This window comes from Pleurodeles waltl, chromosome 5, assembly GCF_031143425.1.
Source record: "Pleurodeles waltl isolate 20211129_DDA chromosome 5, aPleWal1.hap1.20221129, whole genome shotgun sequence".
NCBI classification, from domain to species: Eukaryota; Metazoa; Chordata; class Amphibia; order Caudata; family Salamandridae; genus Pleurodeles; species Pleurodeles waltl.
Window position 1 is genome coordinate 536,938,734 of NC_090444.1, and position 25,945 is coordinate 536,964,678.

General features: G+C 43.3%; 1 protein-coding gene across 2 annotated transcripts in view; it reads left to right on the forward strand.

Annotated features, from left to right (window-relative positions):
- Window positions 1-25,945, forward strand: part of CFAP36 (cilia and flagella associated protein 36) — a 381,823-nt gene that overhangs the window by 215,988 nt on the left and 139,890 nt on the right. For both annotated transcript variants that reach the window (XM_069234356.1, XM_069234355.1), the window contains exon 8: window positions 10,891-11,063. In XM_069234356.1, the coding sequence (XP_069090457.1) occupies window positions 10,891-11,063 (173 nt within the window). The remainder of the gene's footprint in view (window positions 1-10,890; window positions 11,064-25,945) is intronic.

A 25,945-nucleotide genomic window follows, 5' to 3' on the forward strand; every position in this document is an offset into this window, starting at 1 on the left:
GTGATGTGCCTAGCTGTAGATTTTGGGCCCTAGCTCAGCCGGCCCCTAGGGAATCCTAGCAAACCTACACATTTTGGAAAACCAGAAACCTGGGGGAATCCAGGGTGGGATGACTTGCGTGGCTCACACCAGGTTTTCCTTCCCAGAAGCCCTTCAAACCTCAAACCTTGGCTGAAAAAGCACATTTTTCTCACATTTTTGTGATGGAAGGTTCTGTATTCTGCAGGGAGCAACTAATTTCCCACCACTTATCATTCCCCCCAAGCCTCCCGATAACAGTGGTACCTCACATGTGTGGGTAGAGCCTTTGGCCGTGATATAAAAGGTGCCAAGATAAAACAAGAACACATCACATTTTTCCTAGAAAACTGACCCCTTCTTTCCAATGTGCCTAGCTGAAGATTTTGGGCCCTAGCTCAGCTGGCACCTAGGGAAACCTTGCAAACCTACACATTTTTGAAAAATAGACACCTGGGGGAATCCAAGATGGGGTGACTTGTGTGGCTCCCACTGGGATTCCCTATCCAGAAGCCCTTGCAAACCTCTAACTTTGACTTAAAAAGCACACATTTTCTTCACATTTCTTTGATGGAAAGTTCTGAAATCAATAGGAATCAAGAAAATACCCACAACAGGAACAGACCAAACGAAGGTCAATGAGTGTCTCTTTGCGAGAACCCCCATTGATCTTAGTTTGATTCCTTCCTGTTGTGGGCCCTAGGCCCAGCCACACCAGTGGGATAGGTTTGTAGGACATTCTGGGTAGAACATTTTTATGTGATCCACAAAAGCACATCACCCTCTACTCCCCTGGGTGTCTAGATTTTCAGAAATGCCTGAGTTTGGTAGGTTTTTCTGTGCGGCAGTTGAACCCAGGAGCAAAAACTGCAGCTACCCCTTTTGTTGATGTTGCCACATTGCGTGTTAGACCCTGCTTTTTTGTGGGCACAAGGCCCACTCACGCAGGCGAAGTACCGTTTTTATTACGCCTGGGCAGAGTTCGCGAAGTTCCGCGTGGTGACCAAAAAACTCAGCCGCTCTACGCGGAGTTCCACAAGCACAGAGTGTGTTAGGTTGCGCCGTTCGCGCTGATGTTAAGCGGCAGGTGTTTGTCCTGCGCTGAAAAATCAGCGCAAAGGGTACCACACACAGCGCAATAGATTTTCTACTCAAGTGGCAGCTTCCTCAATTCACATGTTGGAAGGTTTCTCAATGCGAGCGGTGCAGACTATCTGCAACTGCCTTGTTGAGAAATCTCGCTGGGAGCGGAGTGGGAAAAACTCCTCAAACTCTGCAAGCGGAGCAGAGTTCACCGCCCAACCCTAATTGTTATAAGGAGATACATGGGAACTCTGGGTCGCAGGAAGTTTGTGGCTCACAGCAGATTCCAGTACTTTGAGGGATCCACACGAGCCACCCTGGAGTCGCTTTGGTGCCTAGTTAACAAAAATATCTAGAGTTTGTATTTTTCCCTAGAGACAATGTACACCCGGGCACAGAAGGACAGAAAAGACAAATATTACTGCTCAACCATCTACTCCTAAAGTATGCACACATACTGGTTGGATTTGACATGAGGGTGAGTGAAAAGTTCAAAATGTAGTTTTTATTAACAAAGATTTCACAAAAATGAAATTCAGTGGTAATAATTGAAAGTTCTGATTTGCTGAACCAGTGACTCACAGCTCGTGAGCTATAAAGCCACGGCAAGGCGCAAGCTGCTTTACAGGCCATTCACCTACCTTCGATGCTTGACACACACAAAATCATTCACACTGCCAGCCGCGGTCCCAGCACATTACAACACTTACAAAAAAAAACAGTGCCATTCAAGGGCCCTTCACTTTCATACGCCCACAAGACCAACATACCAATCACACCGCCTGGCAGCTGAGGGGCTGTGTGGACTGATGTTTGGCTGGCAATGTGTGTTTAGCGACCAACAGCAAGTCAGTACATACACACCACCAGCCAAGCACCAGTCCACACACACCACCAGCCAAGCACCAGTCCACGCACACCACCAGCAAAGCGCCAGTCCATGCACATCGCCAGCTAAGCGGCAGTCCACACACCCCGCCAGCCAAGTGCCAGTCCAAAAACACATCCAACCAAGCACCAGTCCACGCACACTGCCAGCCAAGCGCCAGTCCACACACACCAACTAGTCAGGCGCCAGTCCATGCACACGGTCAGCCAAGTGCCAGTCCACATACACCAATTTCACATTTTTTTTAAACAAAAAAAAACACACAAACCAGTTTGAATTGGATGAAAAACCAACTATGACTTCAAACAAAACAGCTATAACTAAATACATCAAACTACAGCCAACATTGAAACTAAACAAAAAATATAAAACGATACAGACCAGTCTGTTCACTTTTACTCTCATAGTTGCTTACTTGAGTTGCATGTGGTACTATTTAAAACAAGCGGGCACTTATAACCCAGGATTAGAAGGACACTCGGGACAGTACATATGATCTCCTTTCATACACCTCTTCAGTCACAGATTCTACATCTCCTACAGGGAACGTTGTTTTGGGTGTGGAAGGGATGTAATCAGGAAAGTGGTGACCTTTCAACCTAGCCAGATCCTCCATCACTCCAAATCTACGAACACTTGTCTGTTCCACTACAGCAAGGCGGCCTATTACAAACTACTGGAACTGAACAAAAGTCATCTTTCCATCTGGAGAACAATCCTTGAATACAACAAAAGCATTGAAGGTTGCCAAATGAAACAAATGAACAGCCAACACTTTTATACCCGACGTATGACTTACGAACAACACTATAAGGTTCCAGCTTCCTATCTAGTCTATCTGCACCATCCGTGTGCTTATTGTAGTCTAAAAGGTACACAGGTTAGCACACTTAAGCAACTTGACCCCAAACAGTCAGAGGTGAAGTACTTTCATCATGAATGGTTGTCAGCATGCGGACATCTCTACGGTCTGATAATTTCACAGCTAGAAGTTCACCACTATGCAAGGCAATGCACTGTCACCTCTAAAGCTTTGTACATTCAAGCTCTTTAGGGTAACCTTTATGGTTAGAGAAGATTGTGTCACATGCATCAGTGTCCACTTTGAACATTTTTTGAACAATTGCACACCGGTGTATAAGTTATTTACGTATAAATGGTGACCTTTGTTAAAAGTCCTCTACCAAGTTCACACACAGTTGTCTCAATGACTCCAAAGTGGACAGACAACCAAGGGGGTCAATAGAAGAATCCCTGCCAGTCTATACCCTGAAATTATAGACATAGCCAGTACTACTCTGAGAGCATGTATATCTTAATTGCATAACATGCCCTCTTGCTAGGAATGTACTGCCTAAAATACAAATGGCCCTTGAACAGGACCAAAGACTCATCCGCAGCTATTTCTTACCCTGGAACATAGATCTCTGAAAAGCAATCGACAAAATGATTAAGGATAGGCCAAATCATGAAGGGACAGTTACAATCTGGGTGATCCCATGGCAATGCTGAACCATTATCAGCAAACTGCAGCATCCAAAGCAGAAGCAAATACCGATCACGACTCATAGTTGCAGGAAATATAGCAGTTGCCATTAAGGGACTAGTAGACAGAAATAAACCCTAGAAATTCTTCCTCATCCAGATTTTTGGGAGTCCGCTTGCTAACTCTAGGGTGGGGCTTACGTCTGGCATTGCTGTCCCTCAAATGCAGCATGCAGCAGCTCTCCCCATGCTGCTGCATCACTCTTGCTCCTGTCTTCTTGCTTTTTTCCCCTGTTTTTCGAGTGACTTCTCCTTGATTGTCTTCCCTCGTTCTCACTGCTTTCTCCTTGCTTTTTCCCCGATTTTTTCTATTCCCTCGCCTTGCTTTTCCCTCATTCTCACTGTTCTCTCCTTGTTCTTTTCCCCGTTTTTGGGAGCTCTTTCCTTGCATTTCCGTAGTTTTCACTCCTTTCTCTTGCTTTTTCCCCTGTTTTTTTGTGTGCTTTCTCTTTGCTTTTCCCTCGCTCTCACAGCTTTCTCCTTGCTTCCCCCCCGTTTTCTGTGGGCCTTGTTGCTTTTCCCTTGTTTTCACTGCTTTCTCCTTGTTTTTCCTCCCGTTTTTGTGTGCCTTCTCCTTACTTTTCCCTTGTTGTCACTGCCATCTCCTTCCTTTTTCCCCTCATTGCCGCTGCCGCCCATTATTTCCCGCCTCCTGCCTTACCCCGTCTACCGTCTTGCAGCACCCCTTCCTCCTCTCAGGATCTACACAACAAAGGCCGCTGTGCAAGCTCATTGAGCAGGTCCCAGGCCCAGCTCGTCCTGTGCTGCTGCATCGTTCTTGCTCTTGTCTTCTTGGTTTTTCCCCCGCCTTCTGCTCTCTTTCCCCTTGCTCTCACTGCTTTCTCCTTACTTTCCCCCCTGTTTTTTGGCCTCTTCTTGCTTTTCCCTCGTTCTCATTGCTCTCTCCTCTGTTTATTTGTGTTTCCTCGCCTTGCTTTTCCCTAGTTTTCATTGCTTTCTCCTTCCTTTTTCTATCTGTTCTTTGTGTGCCTTCTCCTTGCTTTCCTCTTGTTTTCACTGCTCTCTCCTTTTTTCCTTGTTTTTTGTGTGCCTTCTCTTTGCTGTTCCCTCGTTCTCAATGCTTTCTCCTGGTTTTTCCCCCATTTTTGTGTGCCTTCTCCTTGCTTTTTCCTTTGTTTCCACTGCTTTCTCCAGGAACTACAAGCGCTTGGATACACTTTCGGGTGATTAGCCGCACTTTACAAATCCTGATTAATAGATCAAATACTGTTTAGCATGCAAATTAGTCTGGTCAACAATCTCATCCGAAAATACATTGTCCAAGATGTTTTCACTGTTGACAGTACATCCTGCGACACCCATGAAGGCAGGCAACACAGTCTGCACCATGTTTGGGGCAACCCAGAGTTCAGCACTTCGAATGTAAACTTTCCAGCCCCAGGCTGCAATCCAGATTCCTCATGCTGCATTACCGGGATATCAGTGTCCTCCTGTAAAGGAGGCACTTGCTCCACACTGATAGTGTCTTCATCATCAGATGATTCATCTTGGACAGAAAATTTACTGCCAGAATCTTTAACTTCGTCCTCTGCCTCAGATACAGATTCAGTCTCCAGCCGTGGTCAGAGGAAGATTTGACACACAAACCAGCAACCTGCAGAGCAGTCAACCTACGGTTAGCCATAATCCATGCTAATAAAAGTAACAGAACAAATTAGTCAACAATAACCAACACTGTGTAAAATAAGTAATAAGCAAACTGTGGTTTTATCAAACAGAAAGTAAAACTACTGGCATATGGTAATCTGGAAGGAAAAGTAAAACAATACAAAAGCACAAAAAGACCTATATACTCGCAAACAATGCCATTCACTTTCCAGAGGCAGCTAGGCTGAGGATCACCTGCACCTACTCTGCACATACACTGCCAGCACCAACCATATCCCACTAGAAAGAAAAACAAAAGAAAATTACACACAAGACAACACAATGCACATCTTGCACAAATCCCAAATCCAGAGAGAATTTGACACAATAAAACAGAAGCTAAAAATGCTGCAATTATCACACCACTCAAAAAACATTCATGCAGGGCAATGATACTTATTTGAAGTAAACAGTACAAAAAGCGTTTTCTTGCCAAAACACATGCAACTAAACAGACTGCAGATCTACCAATGCCGAAACTGCAAGCATGAGTTGCCACCAAGAAAAGCAAAAGCTTTGCACCAAAAGGAGGAATAAAACATTAATATCACAAATGCAAATGATGGCAAGAAATAAAACAGTTAACATTATAAAACACTGGGAAGTCTGCCCTTGGGGGCAGATCAGCATCACAAACGTTTGATCTGCCTGTAAGGGGGGCACAAAGCAAAGGCAAGAAATTGACACCCTTGAGGGGAGGGGCCCTTGCGCTGACCAGACACCAGTTCACACACACCATCATCCAAATGCCAGCCACACTCATTGTCAGCCAGTTGCCAGTACACACAGCCAGCTAAACACCTGTACATGCAGACCATCATCCAGTTAACAAACACACAGAAATGTATTCCCCGGTATCTTGCGGTTTTCACCCCCTACACCCCTTCGGGACAGATTGGACTAAAAATTGGTGGATCTTCTCTAAGGGGAGGGGGCAGAAAACGGAAAAACCTATGCAGGGCTATGTTGGGTGGAGGCCATATCAAATGACAGTCCATTGAATAAAATACCTATGTGCCCATCTATTTATTGTACTCTAAATATCCATGGAAAAAGAGTTCTGTCACAGCATAAATGCAGACAGAAAGCTAAGAGAGAAGAAGAGAAATAATAATTTTTTGCTCTTGGTTCAAGCTATCCCTCCTTCAACGCTAGTTGGGAAACCTGCTGCTTCAGGACTGCCCAGAAATGCTCAGAAGGAAACTATTTATTGAAAACATGTTCTGGCCCCATATGCCAAGCCCCTCCACCTACCTTTACGTCACCAACCACCTCCACATCTTGATGGTTATGTTGTAGCAGAGTAAGTACCAGTTGACATACGTTGGGGGCTGTTATAAGGAAAAGCTAGAATTACGATTACAGGAATCACAATGAAGGTCATTTATCCTTATTTCAATGTCCTAATATCCTTCCTCAACAATAGATCCTAAACATATTTCACAGAAAAACACAATGGATAGAGTAGCATGCATATGCTTTCCAGGTTTTCAACAAATAGATGGTGTGGGATCTCTTACCCAAAAGAAGCATCACGCCTTGAAGAGGAATGCAACTAACAATGTGTTCCAGCAACATTTGTAACTACCAATGTATCAAACAGGTACATTTCCCTTTTGAAGACTACTAAGGCTGGCTTAGTCCAAAGTCATTCTTTTGTGCAAGATCTCCCCAACTTAAAACTAGTGAGGCCTGAGGTGCAAACATATTGAATGTTTTCCTGTTTTAGCAGGAATCTGTTGACACGTTTTAGAATAAACTGATTGAATAGTGCATACTTCTGTATTGCTGTCGATGACCATATAAAGCTAGAAGTCCAACTATTCTCTTGAGTGACGAATTATAAGCAAAAGACTTAGGAGATGCAAAATACAGCATGTCATAGGTTCAAACTATCTGTTTCAAATGAAGATCTCATTGAGGAGCATGATCACAACCTGGAGGATAAAAAGGTATTATGAAAGTCATATTTAACACATTAGTATCTGTAACTCTTACACCTCATTCTCTGTTTTTTTTGACAGGCCAATGCACTGGGCTAGGCAAACTCAGATTCGATGGACCATCTTCAGATTTCCAGAGCATAAGTGTACAATAAAAAGTAATAGCTCTCAAAGGAGGAGTGTCACACATGAGTCTATTACACACACCGACAGTGGAGAAATATAGTTACCTATAAATAATTGATTTTTTTCAGCCTTGGGCTTCTAATAGCTTTAGATTATTTTGAAACAGGACTATCAAGCATGAACCATCCTGTTAAAAACAAACTTTGCATAGCTATCCATCATTCTGCTTTGTTCATTATCCAGGCAGCAGAACTTTAAGATGTATGTATTATTTTTGACTTCACTTGTTTTGGGCTAGCAGTCTGAGTTAGACATAATTTGTTTACTTAAATACATTGATTAGGTTTATGGTCTACAGATGTTTTTTCTCCATACCTAGAAGCTATGGACTTTCCTAAGATTTTTAAACTGATAACCAGTGACTGTAGTGGTTTTTACAAAAGGAGCAACTCTCCTATGAATGAGTTATCCTGTTTGAAAGCAAATGCACTGGTTACAAACTCAAATTCGGTCTTGTAACAGTATAAATGAACTTACTAGCCATAGTGTAGTCATATAGGGTGATAAAAGCTGAAGGGAAATGTGCGTGTTTTTTCAGCTGTTAGAGCTGAATCAATTAGCTTAACGGGGCTCACATGTTTATTCAGATACTAAACCATCCAGTACAAGGCACTCATCCCTGGAACAGAAAGAATGCACCAAACAGGATTCACCGATGGTATTGCTGTCTCAGCAACAATACAGAGTAGTTGTGGAGGAGTGTACTGCATGGTGGTACTCAATGTGTGGGTCTATCTTAAAACTATTACTAGTAGAGAGAGTGACCCTCACCAACAAAATCTTGCAACTGTAAGTAGGTAGATTTGTTGAAAGTATTATACTACAATTGACCATAACAGAAGAAAAGAATCACTGGATGGGAAGATATGCCAGGGAGTATAATTTTGAATACTTCTTCTTGCATCATATGCGTAAATAGCTTAGGGCAAACCAATTTTCATTTTTGGATGTTTCTGAAGCTTGCTGTGCGCCTTTACTATTACTCCCATTCTTCAATGAGTGTCTCTTTTCCATGCACCTGGTAATCTTGCCCATGTGAAGTACTTTTGTGACAGAGTCTACCTCTTTTTTTTAGACTTCTCTGAAGTGTGCATCTTTCCTGGGGAGATCTGTTGGGAATGTTTTGTTGGAAACCATTACAGGACCACCTTTCCATGACCCTTTTATGGCCAACTATGACTGAGATCCTAGTGTATAACAGAACCCTTCATCAATAAAATATTATACATTATTATTCATCTACGACATGAAGGCTTATCTACAACATGATGTCCATGATGAGACATATAAGAAGGCCTTACCTTCTATTACTCATAAGAAAGGCGCATCCACTGCAACCTTGTTCATTAATGGCAGTCTGCTGCAGAGTAGCTCATCCGTAATTGCTCATTCACAAATAGATTCCTCATCAGTGACCCCAAATACCGTGGCCTGTCAACAAGAAAATTAATTATCTACAGTGGTCTGCTTATGATACCTTATGCAAGATTGCCTCTCAATTAAGGACTTACCCATGATGGTCTTACAATGGTGACAGCTTGTGTATTCAAGCTCATCTGTAAAAGGAACTACATGTGAATGATAGCCCATTTCAGAAGTATAGCGTATAAACAGGACAGCTCACATGCAACCAAAAGGATTGTCTGTGGCAGGCCTGCTCCATGGCCACTTGTATAGGAAAAGACCTCTTCAGCATTGACAAAACTCCAAATCAATTTTAGGTCAACGTGAAAAAGCAGCAGATGTTTAATTCGACAGTGGTTTATTTAAAAGTGAGGGCCACATCATCACCAGACTGAAATAAAAAAAAGTGTGAAAAAAGGAGAGATTCTGAAGATTACCCTTCTCTTCCTATTCTCTTGGTATCTGGATCATTAATGTAAACATCTGGACAATATCTTTCTGTAGTTCAGAAAGGAGCCAATGTCCCATCCCTGCAGAGAACATTACATAGTATACAGTAGGATTCATCCATGGACATCATTCTTCATTATAAATGATCTTGAATAGTAACTGAGAGCTTTTTTAGCGCCCAATTCCCGACCCTCCCCGTGCTACTTTGCTGTCCAACTAGGTTTGCGCTCTTCAAGTAGCTATATAAGCACACTTAGCTTGTGTTACATGATGGACTGGAGGAGGATATAGGGTGCAGTTTACTGGTCATGGATGGTGTTACACGTAAGATTCCTCAGACAACTCTTTCTTTCACAGATGATCCAAGAACATGCTTAAACATTATGCAGCATGCCCCTTTTAGAGGTGATTACTAGAGTCTGCATCATCTAGGATATTGATGTTCTCAGAGTCCTGGGCAGTCATACTGTAAGACTGACATCATGTGAGTAGGGCACTATTTATAGCTATGCTGTCAAGCTTTAATGCCTAGGAATAACTTAAGGAGACTATCTGTCATCTAAAAAAAAGCAAATGCAGAGTCTAAGTTTCCATATAGTACTCTCACCAGTGGGCTATCTGCAGTGTTATGCTCTGTCATAAACTTATTTCAGAGGGAGAAGGAGAAGGCATGCCATTACAGCTCTGGAGACAAGCTCTTAGCTAATGTGGCTCAGAGCTTTGCAGCTAAACAATACCATTGTCTTTGTGCACTAATATGAAGACAATGGAAGAAGATCATAAAGACCATTCATGCACTTCTATGTACATCATGCACTATCTTAGAACCATGCCTATGACTGCAGCAAATAAGGCTGCTTTCCATGCCCAGCAGTTGCCCTCAGAATATACAGAGAGCCATCAGAATACTTCCACATTTAGCAAATCAGTGTGGAGATGGAGCGAGTGAAGCAGAAGTGAGCAAGTTGAAAACCTTTGCTTTATGGTCCCAGGAAATCTGGGTCTAGTCAGAAGCATACTGCCATCATCATTCCTCGGGAACATGCACAGAGCCCTGACCTCCTTAGTCCACAACTCAACCCCACATGGTGGAACCCTACATGTCTGACTTTAATCAGATCACAACTATTCTCAGAATTCACAATGTTAGATAAATGCTTTACAAACATTCATGAGTACAACTTACCTTCGTGCCCCAGAGAGAGGTGGAGCTAATCAGAGGAGGATACTCTGGGATTGAGTAATTTCACTGCTTTATTTAAAAGAAGGAACCTATGATCCTGCAATAGAATCAATGTCTCATTAGTATTTCATTGAGAGTTGTGTGTAAAGACAATTGCTTTCTCACTGGTAGTTGCCAGTTTACAGATTAGCAGGGTTTTATTTTCCAGCTGCCTTGGTAACTTTTGGGGCTTTTTTGACTTTTGCGTATGAAATTATTTTTAGTTTTCACGTGTACTATTCAAAAGTGTATTCCATAATACCTTATGATAAGCACTTTCCTAAATCTGTCCATCTGTCTGAATAATGAAAAGTGGAAGGTGCTGAATGATAATCAATATTATGCACACAGACAAGACAGATAATTGATGTAACCCAAATTATGCTAATACTTTTGTTCCTAGCATTTGTTTTAAGTGCATTAATGTCTATGAGTGCTCAAAGTAATTTTTGTAATTACTTTTATATTCAATTGCCACATAGGAGATCACATTACCCCTGCTGAGGTCCTGCGAACAGTGAAGCCAAGAACCCAGGTTTTAGAAATTCCTATGGAGACACCTTCTCTAAAATTAAAGGCAATGACAAATACTGAGGCAGCCGAAGCTTGGTTAGAGCAAGCAAGAAGAGAGGCTGGGATTTTTGGAGATAAAGCAGTAAGCTAAGTTCATTTTACCACTTTATTTGTTGTCAACTCCGTCTTTTTTTTAACAAGTTTGCTTACACATAGTATAATCTTCATTCTGAAATATTGTAGATTACTTTCCATTGTGTGATTAAATTATTTTTCCTCCCACAAGTTTTATCTTGAAAATGCATAAGAAAACCTTTGAAGATTTAAGTGCAGTACTTCTCTGTCAAGTGATATATTTGTAAACACTATATAGTCCTGCAACATACTGGATCCTGAAACATACTTTAAAGCGGAGTATAATCTCTCAAAGTACAACAAAAAATACCCATGTACAGCAACATTTGCTTAACATTATTGATCTTTTGAAAACCAAATTCAGGAAATGTGGAAACCCATTGTAAAATTCAAAATGGATTAAAAACATATAACTATATTCCCGCTCTGAAATGCTTCTTCCTTTGCCCTTTTTGAAGGTAAACAAAACAAAAGGGCATTGTTGTTTCAGGCATAAAGAAAGACTGTATTGTTACTTCAAGGCTTCATTGGACCACCACAATCCCTGCATGCAGAACAGTTATAGTCTCTCAGGTTTTTCTCCGGATCTGTGGAATCCAGAACACATAACGAAGCCCTTTCATCTCTATTTAACACAGAACAATTCTCTAGAAAGCATATTTATATTTAATTCAATGTTTTCCATTTATATGATATTAAGATTATTTTTCTGAACATTAGGTATTGGTTTAAAACTTTTTCTCTCAATTTTCTTAGTAGAGTTCACCTTCAGTAGAACCCTCAGTGGTGAATCTGCCTGTTTCCTACTGATTCTGGGTCTTTTTTCTCAGTGTTGCAAATGGCATCTACCCATTTAGTACAACAGGATTTTTTTCCGCATTGGATCACCAGGTTTTAGAGCATTTACTGTGGGTAAGTCTCCCTATCTGAGTTTCACTCCCAGTAATTGCATATTAATTTGTGTGTTTACCACTAGTGTCACCTTTTAAAATGAGGCCACTGTACTGCAACTTGGTAAGGGGTACTGGCTGGTTAAAAGTGAACACGTGTGCGCACACACTTACAGGCTGCATGTAAGAAACTGGTAGCTGCCCACAGGTAACCTGCCTGTGGCAGTTCTAAACTGCCCATTTGATCTGTCAAACAAACCCTTTTAACAAACTGAAACCTTCCTTTTAAATGTTCATTAAATATCTAGACCTTATTGCTAATAAGAGTAGGCTACAGATATGTAAAAGTGTGGCATATAGAAATTAATGTTGAACAGTAAAATATACTCCCAAAAATATTCTTACTGTTGCAAGGCTGTATGCCTTCAGCCATCATTGGGCTACATTGTTACATTAATCAAATGCTAAATTCAAATTGGTGGCAGCTAGAAAAATAATTGCTACACTCTTTTCAATTATAATTTAAAGTCCTCTTTAGTAGTGAGGTCAGATTTTAAATTATTATTTTAGAAATTACACTTTTAGAAAGTTAATCGACACCCTTAGGGGCAACCCAGTATTCCTCTAGGAACTGGGTACAGACAATTTCTCACTTAAAAATGCAACTAGAGAAATTGTTTAGGTATAACTTGTGTACATAAGATCCAGTCTTCAATTGGTGAATAAAACAACTCCCTCCTGTTATAATCTAATTTATTAATAAATAAGATTCAGGAAGTTCAACACTGTATATAACCCCACAAGATCACACGATTGTAACCCGATAGAAGATCCATAAAGGGATTATAACTTTCATCCTGACGCAGTACTGAACCATAATTGCCTGGTATTTAGTCTAAATTCAAGCAGTATCATGGTCTTTTAATCTAGCTTGTCAAACGAGAAGGTAATGTTGAAGTTTCGGTCTGTGGTGGCAGTCAAATGTCCGTCAGACCATCATCAGGAGTCAGTGTTGTAAAATAATACCTACTCATAAGGAAAATTAATTATAAAACAATATGTGCAATCAGCTAAATCACACCATGTGTAGCACCTGTTAAACCCAAGAAAACACCACTAACACAGGTGTGGATACTAGAATAGGCTATCACCTACATGACAAAGAAAGTTCAAAAAGTATCTCAAAAACATAGAAAGCGCGCACCATATTATACACTGTGTCGGGCTCCCAACCAAAATAACTACATTCCACTACTTACAACAGGTTTCAAAAATAGACTCCGTAGCAACACACAAGGGGACTTTAACCTACAAGCCCAAGTAAACATATCCACAAATATTAAAATCGCATAACCATCATACAAAATAAACTGTAGACAATTCAGCCTTCACCGTGGCATATTCATACCTTCTAAATATGGGACTGATAATATTTGTCTCCATCCGCATCTGATCAACCCACGCGAGTCTGAATCAATCTTTGCCAGTCTTCCCGGCGTGTTTAAATAAGGAAGTGACAGGTCGTGTGACCATTCTAGTGACTATGGCGGCCATCTTAAAATGTTAAAGATGCCTAACTAATACCCAGAGTTTAGAGACAGTTGCAGTTACGGTAAGTACCCTTATATTACAGCAAAATGGCCTTTGATCTGTGCTGTATAAGAAGGGAACCTTTTGTTGAGTTGAGATTCCCAACTGAATTTGTCCAATGCCCTGCCAACTTTCATTGTACAATTTGTAATCGCCCCAAGACTAAACACCATGAATTTGGTTTTAGATACGTTCAATTCCTAGTCTCTCCCCAAAAATTATCAATTAAGTCTTGAAGCCTGCAAATAAGAAGAGCATAGTCAGCAAAAAGCAAGTTGGTATTTTTTTGTTATTTAAGACATGAATCATTCTGACAGTCAAGGAGTATCTGCTCCACATAATTTACATACAAGGTAAATAGAGAGGGTGGAAGGGCGCACTTCTACCGTACGCCTCGCTGGATGGGAATACATGCTGCTAGTTTCCCTTTACAGCCCCATCAGACCTGAGCATAATCTCCCTCATGCAGTTTTGGATAAAGGCATACCAAGTTCCTAGGGATACCCATATTAGGTATAATGCTGCACAGTTTCCCTCTAGGAACAAGGTTGAATGCGGCCCTGGGATCAACAAAGGTCACGTACAATTTCTGCGTGGCTAATAATACATACTTCCAATAAAGTAGAGCCAATCGGAATACCTAGTCAGAGATACTAGTCTTTGGTCAAAAGCCAGCTTAAAGAGGGGAAAACACATGATTTACCTTGTCCCAGCAACTTATTAAGAACTTGTTTTGCAAAACCTTTTTGCAAATTGTCGATAAGGCTTATAGGCCTGTATTTAGAGGGAATACATGGGTCACCCTTTTTGTACACAGGTATTATTTGAGCCCCTCTCCAGGTATCAGGAATTTAATTCCCAGCTGATATGGCTTTAGAGATCAGAGTGATATAGCTAGCCCAAATTATAGATTCTGATTAGTACAGATCACCGAGAATGTTGTCTGGACCAGGTGCTTTAGCTGACCTGAGCAAACTTATAGCACTGGTAGTGTCTTCTAAAGAGAAGTGCACTGGGTCTATATCATCTTGCTCATCAGCTTCCTCATCGATGTTAGTGGAAATTAATGACCCCGGATTATAGGTCACAGTGCCTTCTTGGTTAGAAGCTTGTGGGACGTACAAATTTGCGAAGGGGGTAACCCAGGTCTCAGGTTGGATATGATGATGGTAAATCCTGAAATTATCATTACTGCCATAAGAGAGGATCTGCCAGAATGACCTATTATTCTTCTGTTTTACAGCTAAAAACAGATCCTGACACATTTTATCCTCCCAGATTCTTTTGACATTGTCAAGAGAGCTTTTGTAGTTCATCCTAGACTCTCGAATCCCCGCCCAAGCACGATCTCTTAACAGCTCCTTTCAGTTAGAATTTTGATGCTCGACATTCAGCATTATACCATTTAGTCTCCATAGCGGGCTGCCTAGGGTTGATTTTCTTATAAAACATTCCTTGTAATGTGATGAAAAGTGACTTATGAATGCTGAGAATCGAAATATCGATATTAACTAAATGTTCATTATTTAGAAAAGTCTGTCACAACCATGTCATAAATTTCTACATACAAATATGGATTAGACATTACACATGGCGACAAGACTCGTCAATAGTTGCTAGCAGACAAGGGTTCCTGTACTTCAGTGCGACGGATGGTGTTGGACCTTCGGAACGCATCACCAGAAAGAAATAGTAGTAAAGAATTATGGTCACTATCAAGACGAGTGTCTACTTTGATATCCCCCAGCAGGGGCCACAACCTAATATCTAAGAAAACATAATCAATGGTGCTTGCGTAAAGACCATGCTTAATAGTGGATATTCTAATTGAGTCAGAACATGTGCACACATTACAGGCTCTCATACCTCGACCTACAGTGATAGAGGTTAGTTGGAGAGCAGCACAAGAAAAATAGTGATGCTGCTTCCTAGTTAACTGAGGTTAACTCCACTACTCGTCCTCTAGTTCAGTAAGGTCATTAATGTAGGTACAAGGCTCGAAAGAGGTATTCAAATCACCCACCACTATTAACTTAACATGTTGCTGATTTATTTCAACTAGCCCATCTAACTGGGATAAAACCAGTATCTCTGAACCAGCTGTAACTGTTTTAGCATAAACATTAATGAACCCCAGTTTCAAACCTGAGAGGAAATAAGTAAAACACCCATTCTATCAGGGGATTGATTGTCAGAATACGGTGGGTTCAGTGTAGGTTGTTGTTCAGCCAAAAAAGTATCCCTCCCCTGGCTCGTCCACGTTTCCCAGAAGGTTGAGCCTCAGTGCTATATGTTAACAACCCGTCAGTGCACACCCTATCAATAGCCCAGTTCTCCTGAATCATGCAGTTGTCATAGTTATTAATATAGGACACCCATTTAGGATCTACTAGTTTACTTTTGATACCAGCTAGGTTATCAAAGAGGCCAGGGCTGCTAATGTAAAAATCTGATAGAGACTTCTAGCTGCAGCTTCCTTACCTTAGAATTCCCTGGCGTCAGCTTCGAATCCGGAGTTTTTTCTGAGCAGTACCCTGCGCGCGCGCCATCGTGCGGCGTCGTTCGGATCCGCGTGCGTCAAGCAGCTCTGCGAGCGTCGTCAGCATCGTTGGAGCCATCTATGACGTCACGGTTGTCTATATGTAAGGCACCCCTCTAGCAGACCTTACAGCCCTAAGGCAGGGTGCCCTATACCACACGTGAGGGCATATGTGCATGAGCACTATGCCCCTACAGTGTCTAAGCAAAACCTTAGACATTGTAAGTGCAGGGTAGCCATAAGAGTATATGGTCTGGGAGTTGGTCAAACACAAACTCCACAGTTCCATAATGGCTTCACTGAAACCTGGGAAGTTTGGTATCAAACTTCTCAGCACAATAAATGCACACTGATGCCAGTATGCAATTTATTGTAACATGCACCCAGAGGGCATCTTAGAGATTCTCCGTGAATACCAATCCGACTTCTAGTGTGGGGCTGACCAGTTTCTGCCAGCCTGTCACAGCCAGACGAGTTGCTGGCCACATGGGGAGAGTGCCTTTGTCACTCTGTGGCCAGGAACAAAGCCTGCACTGGGTGGAGGTGCTTCACACCCCCCATGCAGGAACTGTAACACCTGGCGGTGAGCCTCAAAGGCTCACCACCTTTGTTACAGCGCCCCAGGGCATCCCAGCTAGTGGAGATGCCCGCCCCTCCGGCCACTGCCCCCACTTTTGGCAGCAAGGCTGGAGGAGATAATTAGAAAAACAAGGAGGAGTCACCTAACAGTCAGGACAGCCCCTAAGGTGCCCTGAGCTGAGGTGACCCCTGCCTTTAGAAATCCTCCTTCTTAGTTTTGGAGGATTTCCCCAATAGGATTAGGGATGTGCCCCCCTCCCCACAGGGAGGAGGCACAAAGAGGGTTTAGCCACCCTCCAGGACAGTAGCCATTGGCTACTGCCCTCCCAGGCCTAAACACACCCCTGAATTTAGTATTTAGGGGCATCCAAGAACCCAGGAAATCAGATTCCTGCATCCTGAAACAAGAAGAAGGACTGCTGACCTACATGCCTGCAAAGACGACGGACGACAACAACTGCTTTGGCCCCAGCCCTACCGGCCTGTCTCCTGAGTCGAAAACCTGCACCCAGCGACGCATCCAACAGGGACCAGCGACCTCTGAAGCCTTAGAGGACTGCCCTGACCCCTAGGACCAAGAAACTCCTGTGAGCAGCGCCTCTGCTCAACAACCTGCAACAAACTTGCAACTTTTCTTCAAATTCTAAAGAACTCAATCTTCCCGCCGGAAGCGTGAGACTTCACACTCTGCACCCGACGCCCCCGGCTCGAGATCCAAAGAACCAACACCACAGGGAGGACTCCCTGGCAACTGTGACCCCGTGAGTAGCCAGAGACGACCCCCCTGGGCCCCCACAGCGACGCCTGCATAGAGAATCCAGAGGCTCCCCCTGACCGCGACTGCCTGTAACAAGGGACCCGACGCCTGGACCAAGCACTGCACCCGCAGCTCCCAGGACCAGAAGGAACCGAACTTCAGTGCAGGAGTGACCCCCAGGCAACCCTCTGCCTAGCCCAGGTGGTGGCTGGCCCGAGAAGCCCCCCTGTGCCCTGCCTGCACCACTAGAGTGACCCCCGGGTCCCTCCATTGTTTCCTATACAAAACCTGACGCCTGCTTTGCACACTGTGCCGCTGAGGGTGTGTTTTGTGTGCCTAACTGTGTCTCCCCCCCCCCCCACCCCCCCCACTGCTCTAGAAAAAAAACCTGGTCTGCCCCCCGAGGACACGGGTACTTACCTGCTGGCAGACTGGAACCGGAGCACCCCTGTTCTCCATAGGCGCCTATGTGTTTTGGGCACCTCTTTGACCTCTGCACCTGACCAGCCTTGAGCTGCTGTGTGGTAACTTTGGGGTTGCCTTGAACCCCCAACGGTGAGCTGCCTATGCCCAGGAACTAAGACTTGTAAGTGCTTTACTTACCTGACAAACTAACCATTACTTACCTCCCCCAGGAACTGTTGATTTTTGCACTGTGTCCACTTTTAAAATAGCTTATTGACATTTTAACACAAACTGTATATGTTATTACTCTAATTCAAAGTTCCTAACTTACCTGGGTGGAGTACCTTGCATTTTATGTATTTACGTCAATTCTTGAAATTTAGGTTCTAAAAATAAATTAAGAAAATATATTTTTCTATATAAAAACTTATTGGCCTGGAGTAAGTCTTTGAGTGTGTGTTCCTCATGTATTGCCTGTGTGTGTACAACAAATGCTTAACACTACCCTCTGATAAGCCTACTGCTCGACCACACTACCACAAAATAGAGCATTAGAATTATCTAATTTTGACACTATCTTACCTCTAAGGGGAACCCTTGGACTCTGTGCACACTATCTCTTACTTTGAGATAGTATACACAGAGCCAACGTCCTACATTGAGCACTCTCAGGATAGTAGGCAGAGGCCCTTACCATTCTGAATTTAATGAAGAGACCATTGATAGAGCACTTGTGTTACAGGTAAGTAATGTTTTATTCTGTGGCCACACCCTCTCCAGGATGCATTGCCATCATCATTTTGCATGAGATTAGCAAGCCTCACATTTTTACCCTTCATCAAACCCCTAAGTTAATATGTTGCAGTTTGTATTGTTCCAGGACTAGCCATATCTCTCACAGTGTACTTCTGCTTCAGTTGTTCTGTACCCACCCACTTGATATCTGCCAGCATTTTAGCTGTTGCACTTTCTCTGAGTGTTTTTTCCTCCATAACAATGCAAGTTTTAACACTGACTGTATAGTTTTCTACATTCTGCCACTGATTTCAAAATCTGGTGTACATTAGCTTCTACTGATAAAATGAACATCTTTGTCATCATTTGAAGGTTTCAGGCTGACAGAGCAGATTGCTCCTTAGACGAGTAGCTATGTAGAGGATATGACTAATGCTGGTTATACTGAAAATGTAAAAAGATTGAGAAAAAGGTAGAGAGTAGATCTACAGGTAGGTTTCCTTCTAGGAGACATGCCCAAACGAAGAATAGCTTGTATAATCTGAGACTTAATATGGCACTGAATGCTCAGAAGGTTTTCAAAAGTGTGAAGCACTGTTATATGTTTAGGACATTGATGCAATTGGCGAAAGACCAGATTTTTTTTAAATAAAGGTCTTGCATTTGAATAAGTCCATCTTGGTCCTTGTGGTATACCTATATGTCATTTCAGATGAATAGGTGAATTATAAGAGATCCTTGTCACCAGTACTTTTCATTTTGCCTTTAAAGTCAGTACTGCGCAGTGCCACCAAGAAAAACACGGACCTAAATTGCATGTAGGAAATGTAATCACTGTCTATATGAAGAAATTTATTTTCAGAATGTGAGGATATTACTGGCCTTAGAAAGATAAAGTTAGGTTTATATTCTATTCTAGAGCTTCTTTACCATGAATTTCTCTGTGATTTTCATAAATGCTCTCCTTTTTAGTCATGAGGGTCTGTACCCACCATTTCCCTCAACCTTCAGTGAGGTATTTTTTGACTGTTGTCATATTCCTTAGTGGTGTGAGAGTAGGGAATGGATTGTTATACTTTTTTGTGATTAGAGGAAAAAGTATTTGAAAACGCTTTCAGAAAAAAAGGTTTTTCTCAATGTAAAAAAGATCAAAGTAAATAGTGGACACCCTAGGTTACAAGTCAAAATAAACAACATAATTGTCATTAGTGAAAAATAGCCGTTAGAAAGGCAAAAGACGTAGCTAGGATCTTACTTACTATGTTAAATAAAAGAACCACTTAAGCGACTCCCTGCTGGGCATCATGCAACATTGCAGTCTTGAAGGGGCAGGGAAAGTTAACGTCTGTTAGTTAGGTGCTATACAGGGGTCACGGTGTTCTTTTGTTTTGGTTTTAAAATCTTTTTTTTAATCAAATTTATGTGATATTTCATTTGGCCAATTGGTAAAAGTAAATACTGCCTAATTAAGCATGTTGTGTTAAGTTGATTTGTTAAGCGTGATATCACCCTTGTGGGTACCCTGCCTCTGTGTACATGTGTAAGGCTAGCTGCCAGAACGGGTGGTGAGCTACTCGAAGAGCCAGGTTTTAAGCTTCTGGCAGAAAATCAAGAAGTGCGGAAGAGGCTCTGATGTGCAGTGGAGATTGTCCCATGTTATGACTGATGTAGGAGAAGGCTTAACCTCTGGTTCTGCATCTCTGAATATAGGGGAATGTGTGCTAGGAGGAGCCTGAATGGTTGATGGAAGTCTGTGCCGCTGTTCAGTTTAGCTGGGCCTGTGTTATGAAGTGCTTTGTATGTGCGGGTGAGAAGCTTGAACTCCATGTGCTTGTGTTTTAGGAGCCAGAGGAGCTCCCTTCAATGGGGTGTAATGTGTTTCCTGCCTGGGAGGTTGAGGACCAGTGTGGCTGCTGCGTTCTGGGTGGTTTGCAGTCTTCTCCTGATGTGTATGGTGCTTCCTGAGTAAAGGGAATTCCCATAGTCCAGCCTGCTGGTGATGAGAGGTTAGATGATGGTCTTTCTAGTGTAGGTTTGTAGACACTTGTAGATCTTTCTCAGCATCTTCAGGGTGTTGAAGCAAGATGCGGTGGGGGCATTGTCCTGAGCGGACATGTCCACTTTGTTGTCAGTGACGATCCTCAGGTTTCTGGTGTGTGCGCTGGAGGTGGGAATGGGTCCGAGGTCAGTAGGCCACCAGCTGGAGTCCCACGACGAGGCATCATTTCCAAAGATCACCACTTTTATCTTTTTGATGTTCAGCTTGAGACAGTTTGTCTGCCTAGAGGTGGCCACTCCGGACATGCAGGCGGTGAATTTGTTCCCTGTGTTAGGCAATTTGTCCTAAAGGGAGAGATCACTGTGTGTCGTCAGCGTAGGACAGGGTGTTGATGCAATGGGCACAGATGACATCCGCCACTGGGGTCATGTAGATGTTGAAGAGGTCAGGGCTGAGTGAAGAGCTTTGAAGTACTCTGCAGTTGACTTATCAGGCCTTTGAAGAATATGGCGCCTGGTTAGCTCTCTGGGTTCTTCTGGTCAGGAAAGAGCAGATCCATCAGATTGCCAGTCCCTTAATGCCCATCTCATGTAGTCGTCGGATGAGAATGGGGTGAGATACCATGTCAACTGTTGCAGTGGTGTCCAGTAGGATGAGGGCACAAGTTTCTACCCTGTCTAGGATCAAGTAGATGTCATATGTCGCTGCAGTGAGGGCTAACTGCATGCTGGTTTTGTCTGAATCCGGTGAATTTCATGATTGTGTCAGTCGTGTCTTTGGTGATGGTGTGGCCCGGGTGCATTCTTCAGTCAAGATTGGAAGACTGGCTGCGAGGTTGATGGAGTCAGGTTAAGGATCAAAGTTGTCATTTATACCTGTGATTTTGTTGGTGATGATGTCAGAGAAGTCATTGTTTAGTTCTTGGGTCGTGGTGATGTTGCTGACCGTGGCTGCGGACTTGGTGAACTTGTTGATGCTGTTGATGAGGCGTTGATGCAGTTTACTAGTAACATCTGCCTAGTGTCTGGGATTTGGTGGTGGTAGCGCCTTAAGGCGGATTTGAAAACATCCTTGTCTTTGGTTTCCTGGCTTTCTCTCCATCTGCATTCCAGTTGCTTGCACCACCTCTTGGCCATCCTGAGTTCTTTAGTGTACCAGCTGGCCTGAGTTTGTGTTCTTGCGGTTTAGCTTTGTCTGGACGGCCAGGATGTCTGCCCAATTTGTAATCCAGCTATTGCAGTTGTAAATGTCTTGTGGTAGGTTACAAATAGGCTTGGGGTTGTTCTCAGAAAGAATGGAATCCCAATTCTTATCTGAAATGTTCTTTCTGCTGTTGCGGGCCAGACTTCTAGTGATTGGTCTTTTGTGGTGCAGGGGGTTGATGTTCAGGCTGACGAGAGCCTAGTTGATGGCAGATGATTTGTTGATTGTGTAATCATTGAAGTAGGTGATGGTGGGATACAGAAGAAGTCAGGGGGTGTGGGTGGGTCCAGATATGTGCTGGGTGAGGGTGAGGTTTCTAAGGCTTAGGACGAGGGTGACTGAGTTGGAGGTGGTGTGGCCCTCAAAGTGAACGTTTAGGTCTCCCAGGAGGATGAATGCACTGGAGTTGATGATTAGTGGAATGACCAAGTCCATGGTGTTTGCTGATGAAGTTGGTGTGGTGTTCTAAAGGTCTGTTGTCCACCAGGGCGCCACACAGGGTAATGTTTGCTTTGTTTTAAATCTTGAAAGTGAGCAGTGAGTGTGGATGTGGGTATGCAGTTGAAGCAGCAGGAGGTGCATGTGCATGCTACTTCTGTGTTGTGTGGTGCGGTGATGCAGTAGCTTAGTATGCGGTTTTTAGGGGTTGAGGGAGTGGAGGGACATGGCAGGGTAGCAGTGTGTAGAGCAGCCAGAGGGCCAGGGGTCCCTGCGCTGGATACAGTGCAGGCACGGATGGGTGCAGACGGACTTGCCTGTGGCACATCCGTGATGTGGCTGCTATTAAGTAGGTCCTGGGAGGGTGAGGAGCAAAGAGGTCAGGGCTGGGAACGATGTGGAAGGTTGGAGAGTGGGAAAGGAGAGCTGTGCATGGACCAGGTATGGAACGGTGAGGCAGGGGAGGAGAGGAAGTAGAAACAGCACAGTTTTTACACTTAAAACGTCTAAAAATAGTGGGATGTGGGATCTTGCACTTGTGTGACTACCATTTCAGAGAGAATAACCATGTTAATGTGCTAGGGGTACAAATAAACACTTTCCTTCGCCAGCATGGCATGTCCACTTACATAAGGGATACAGAAAGCCTTTAGAAGCAGGGAATCTTTTTTTCTATTTTTTTAAAGTAACCAATTAAGCTCTAAATTTGACACTGCCATGGTAGCAGCATTCAATCATTTGACAAATATATTTTTTTAATAGTGAAGAAATACAACGAAGTGGACAGGCAAAGTAGTTATACTGAAAGAAAATACTGCGATGTGCTTTTATTCTCCCCAGGTCTCCCTCCTATCTCAAAGGGATTGGCTCAGATAGATCCATCTATCCACTGCCTGTAGCTTCCTTCTCTGAGCACTGGTCTCTGCCATTTGTCTTTTTGCCTGAAATACAGTCCAATTTCTCACAAACGATATGCCTCATTATCTTTTGGCGTTCCCTTTGCAGTGTTTTTATGTGAGAGATATTTATTTTTTTACTGTATATGTACACTGTTTAAATATAATCAAATAGAAGTTTTAAAAACACCCTAGCGGGCTGCATATCCTCCTACTTACCCTGAGGTAGAAACATTAAAGGCAGTTGGATTGGAAGAAGGATACATGATACCACTGAGTACCAGCTCAGCCTCCAAAATATTAGACTCAAGACTCAATTCCATTGTAAAAGGCCATAAGGAGGAGGCCAGCAGCATTTGGTCTCAGCTGGAAATCTCCAACTGACCACCATGACTTGGCCACTACACCCTCTCAGTTTTTAACTACAGAAGGTTACAGCATTGCATATTAAGTGGAATTTTCTCCAAGCACTCACAGACTCCCATTACTACCACTGCAATAGTTGCTCGAGAAGATGGATAAGTTACTTACCTGTAAATCCTAGTTCTCTTCCAGGGGTATCCTCATCAAAGTCCTAAACACTGAATATTCCCACCCACGTACGGGAACACCGGGACACATACAAACCCACATGTATATGTATGAAATATCTATGAAAAATTACATTCTAGGAGAGAATTTCAAATCAAATATAATATATACATGTGCAAACAATCAATGCAGCCTATTTTGAGAAGCAGACTAAAAATGCTTTATTTTTTATACATGAATTGAAAACTCCAATTCAAGGTGAAAACTTTCTATAGTCAAAGTAGAAGACATAGAAAATGTAAGTACTACATTTTAAAAGAGAAAAAACTACACTGAAAATAAAGGAACATTATTAGCCAATAGGATGCATGCAGTTTAACACAGCACAACCAAAAAAATTGGCACCGTGCCTTTAAGACCCTGAGCACCTCCAGTATCCCACCATGCCTCAGGGGTGAGAGTGAGGTGACGGTTGGTTCAGAGTTAGGTCAGTACTTTTTTTCGGTGGAGAGGAGAAATAGAATAGACAAATGAGTAGCGCTTCACTTCTAAAAATCACGTCCGGGGAGGAGGGTGGGTTGTTTATGACTTTGAGGATACCCCTGGAAGAGAACTAGGATTTACAGGTAAGTAACTTATCATTCTCTTCCAGGGGACCTCTCAATAGTCATAAACACTGAATAGATTAGCAAGCCTATCCCAAAACCCTGCGGACGGAATGATAGAAGTGCAGGAAAAATACACATGCTATGTGTAGGAAGTTGGCTCTGTATATACTATCTCAAAGTAAGAGATAGTGTGCACAGAGTCCAATGGTTCCCCTTAGAGGTAAGATAGTGGCACAAGTAGATAATTCTAATGCTCTTTTTTGTGGTAGTGTGGTCGAGCAGTAGGCATATCAGAGGGTAGTGTTAAGTATTTGTTGTATACACACACAGGCAATAAATGAGGAACACACACTCAAAGACTTAACTCCAGGCCGATAGTTTTTATATAGAAAAATATATTTTCTTAATTTATTTTTTAGAACCTCAAGTTCAAGATTTGAAGTAAATACATAAAATGCAAGGTATTCCACACAGGTAAGTTAGGAACTTTTAATTAGAGCAATAACATATACAGTTTTTGTTAAAATGGCAATAAGCTATTTTAAAAGTGGACACAGTGCAAAAATCAACAGTTCCTGGGGGAGTTAGTTTGTCAGGTAATTAAGACACTTACAAGTCTAAGTTCCTGGGCATAGGCAGCCCACCGTTGGGGGTTCAAGGCAACCCAAAGTTACCACACCAGCAGCTCAGGGCCGGTCAGGTGCAGAGGTCAAAGAGCTGCCCAAAACACATAGGCACCTATGAAGAACAGGGGTGATCCGGTTCCAGTCTGCCAGCAGGTAAGTACCGGCGTCCTCGGAGGGCAGACTGGGGGGGTTTGTAGAGCACTGGAGGGGACACAAATAGGCACACAAAACACACCCTAGGCGGCACAGGGGCGGCCCGGTGCAGTGTGCAAAGCAGGCATCGGGTTTTGTATAGGATTCGATGGAGAGACCCGGGGGTCACTCTAGCGGTGCAGGTAGGGCACAGGGGGGCTTCTCGGGCCAGCCACCATCTGGGCTAGGCAGATGGCGTCACTCCTGCACTGAGGTTCGGTTCCTTCTGGTCCTGGGGCCTGCGGGTGCAGTGCTTGGTCCAGGCGTCGGGTTCCTTGTTACAGGCAGTCAGGGGGAGCCTCTGGATTCTTTCTGCATGCGTCGCTGTGAGGGTCCAGGGGGGGTCGTCTGGGGCTAAACACGAGGTCGCAGTCGCCTGGGAGTCCTCCCTGTAGTGTTGGTTCTCTGGAGCTCAAACCGGGGGTGTCGGGTGCAGAGGTGAAGTCTCACGCTTCCGGCGGGAAGAGTGAAGTCTTTAGAAGTTGCAAGAAAGTTGCAAAGTTGTTGTTTGTTGTTGAGCAGAGCCGCTGCTCACAGGAGTTTCTTGGTCCTTTGATTCATGGCAGTCCTCTGAGGCTTCAGAGGTTGCTGGTCCCTGTCGGATGCGTCGCTGTTGCAGTTTTCTTTGAGTCAGGAGACAGGCAGGTAGGGCTGGGGCCAAAGCAGTTGTCGTCTCTGTCGTCTCTGCAGGGCTTTCAGGTCAGCAGTCCTTCTTGTTTCTGATGGATACAACTACCTGTGGATTCCTCACCTCATGAATACTCCCATGGCGCCAGCATTCGACGGAAATCTTCTTACTAGTCTCTGCACGTCGACGAGGACGTCACTGTCTCGCACGCGACGCCGTCTGACGTCATACAGGCAATAAGAGGTCCTCGACGACGTGCAGACGTCAGTTCCC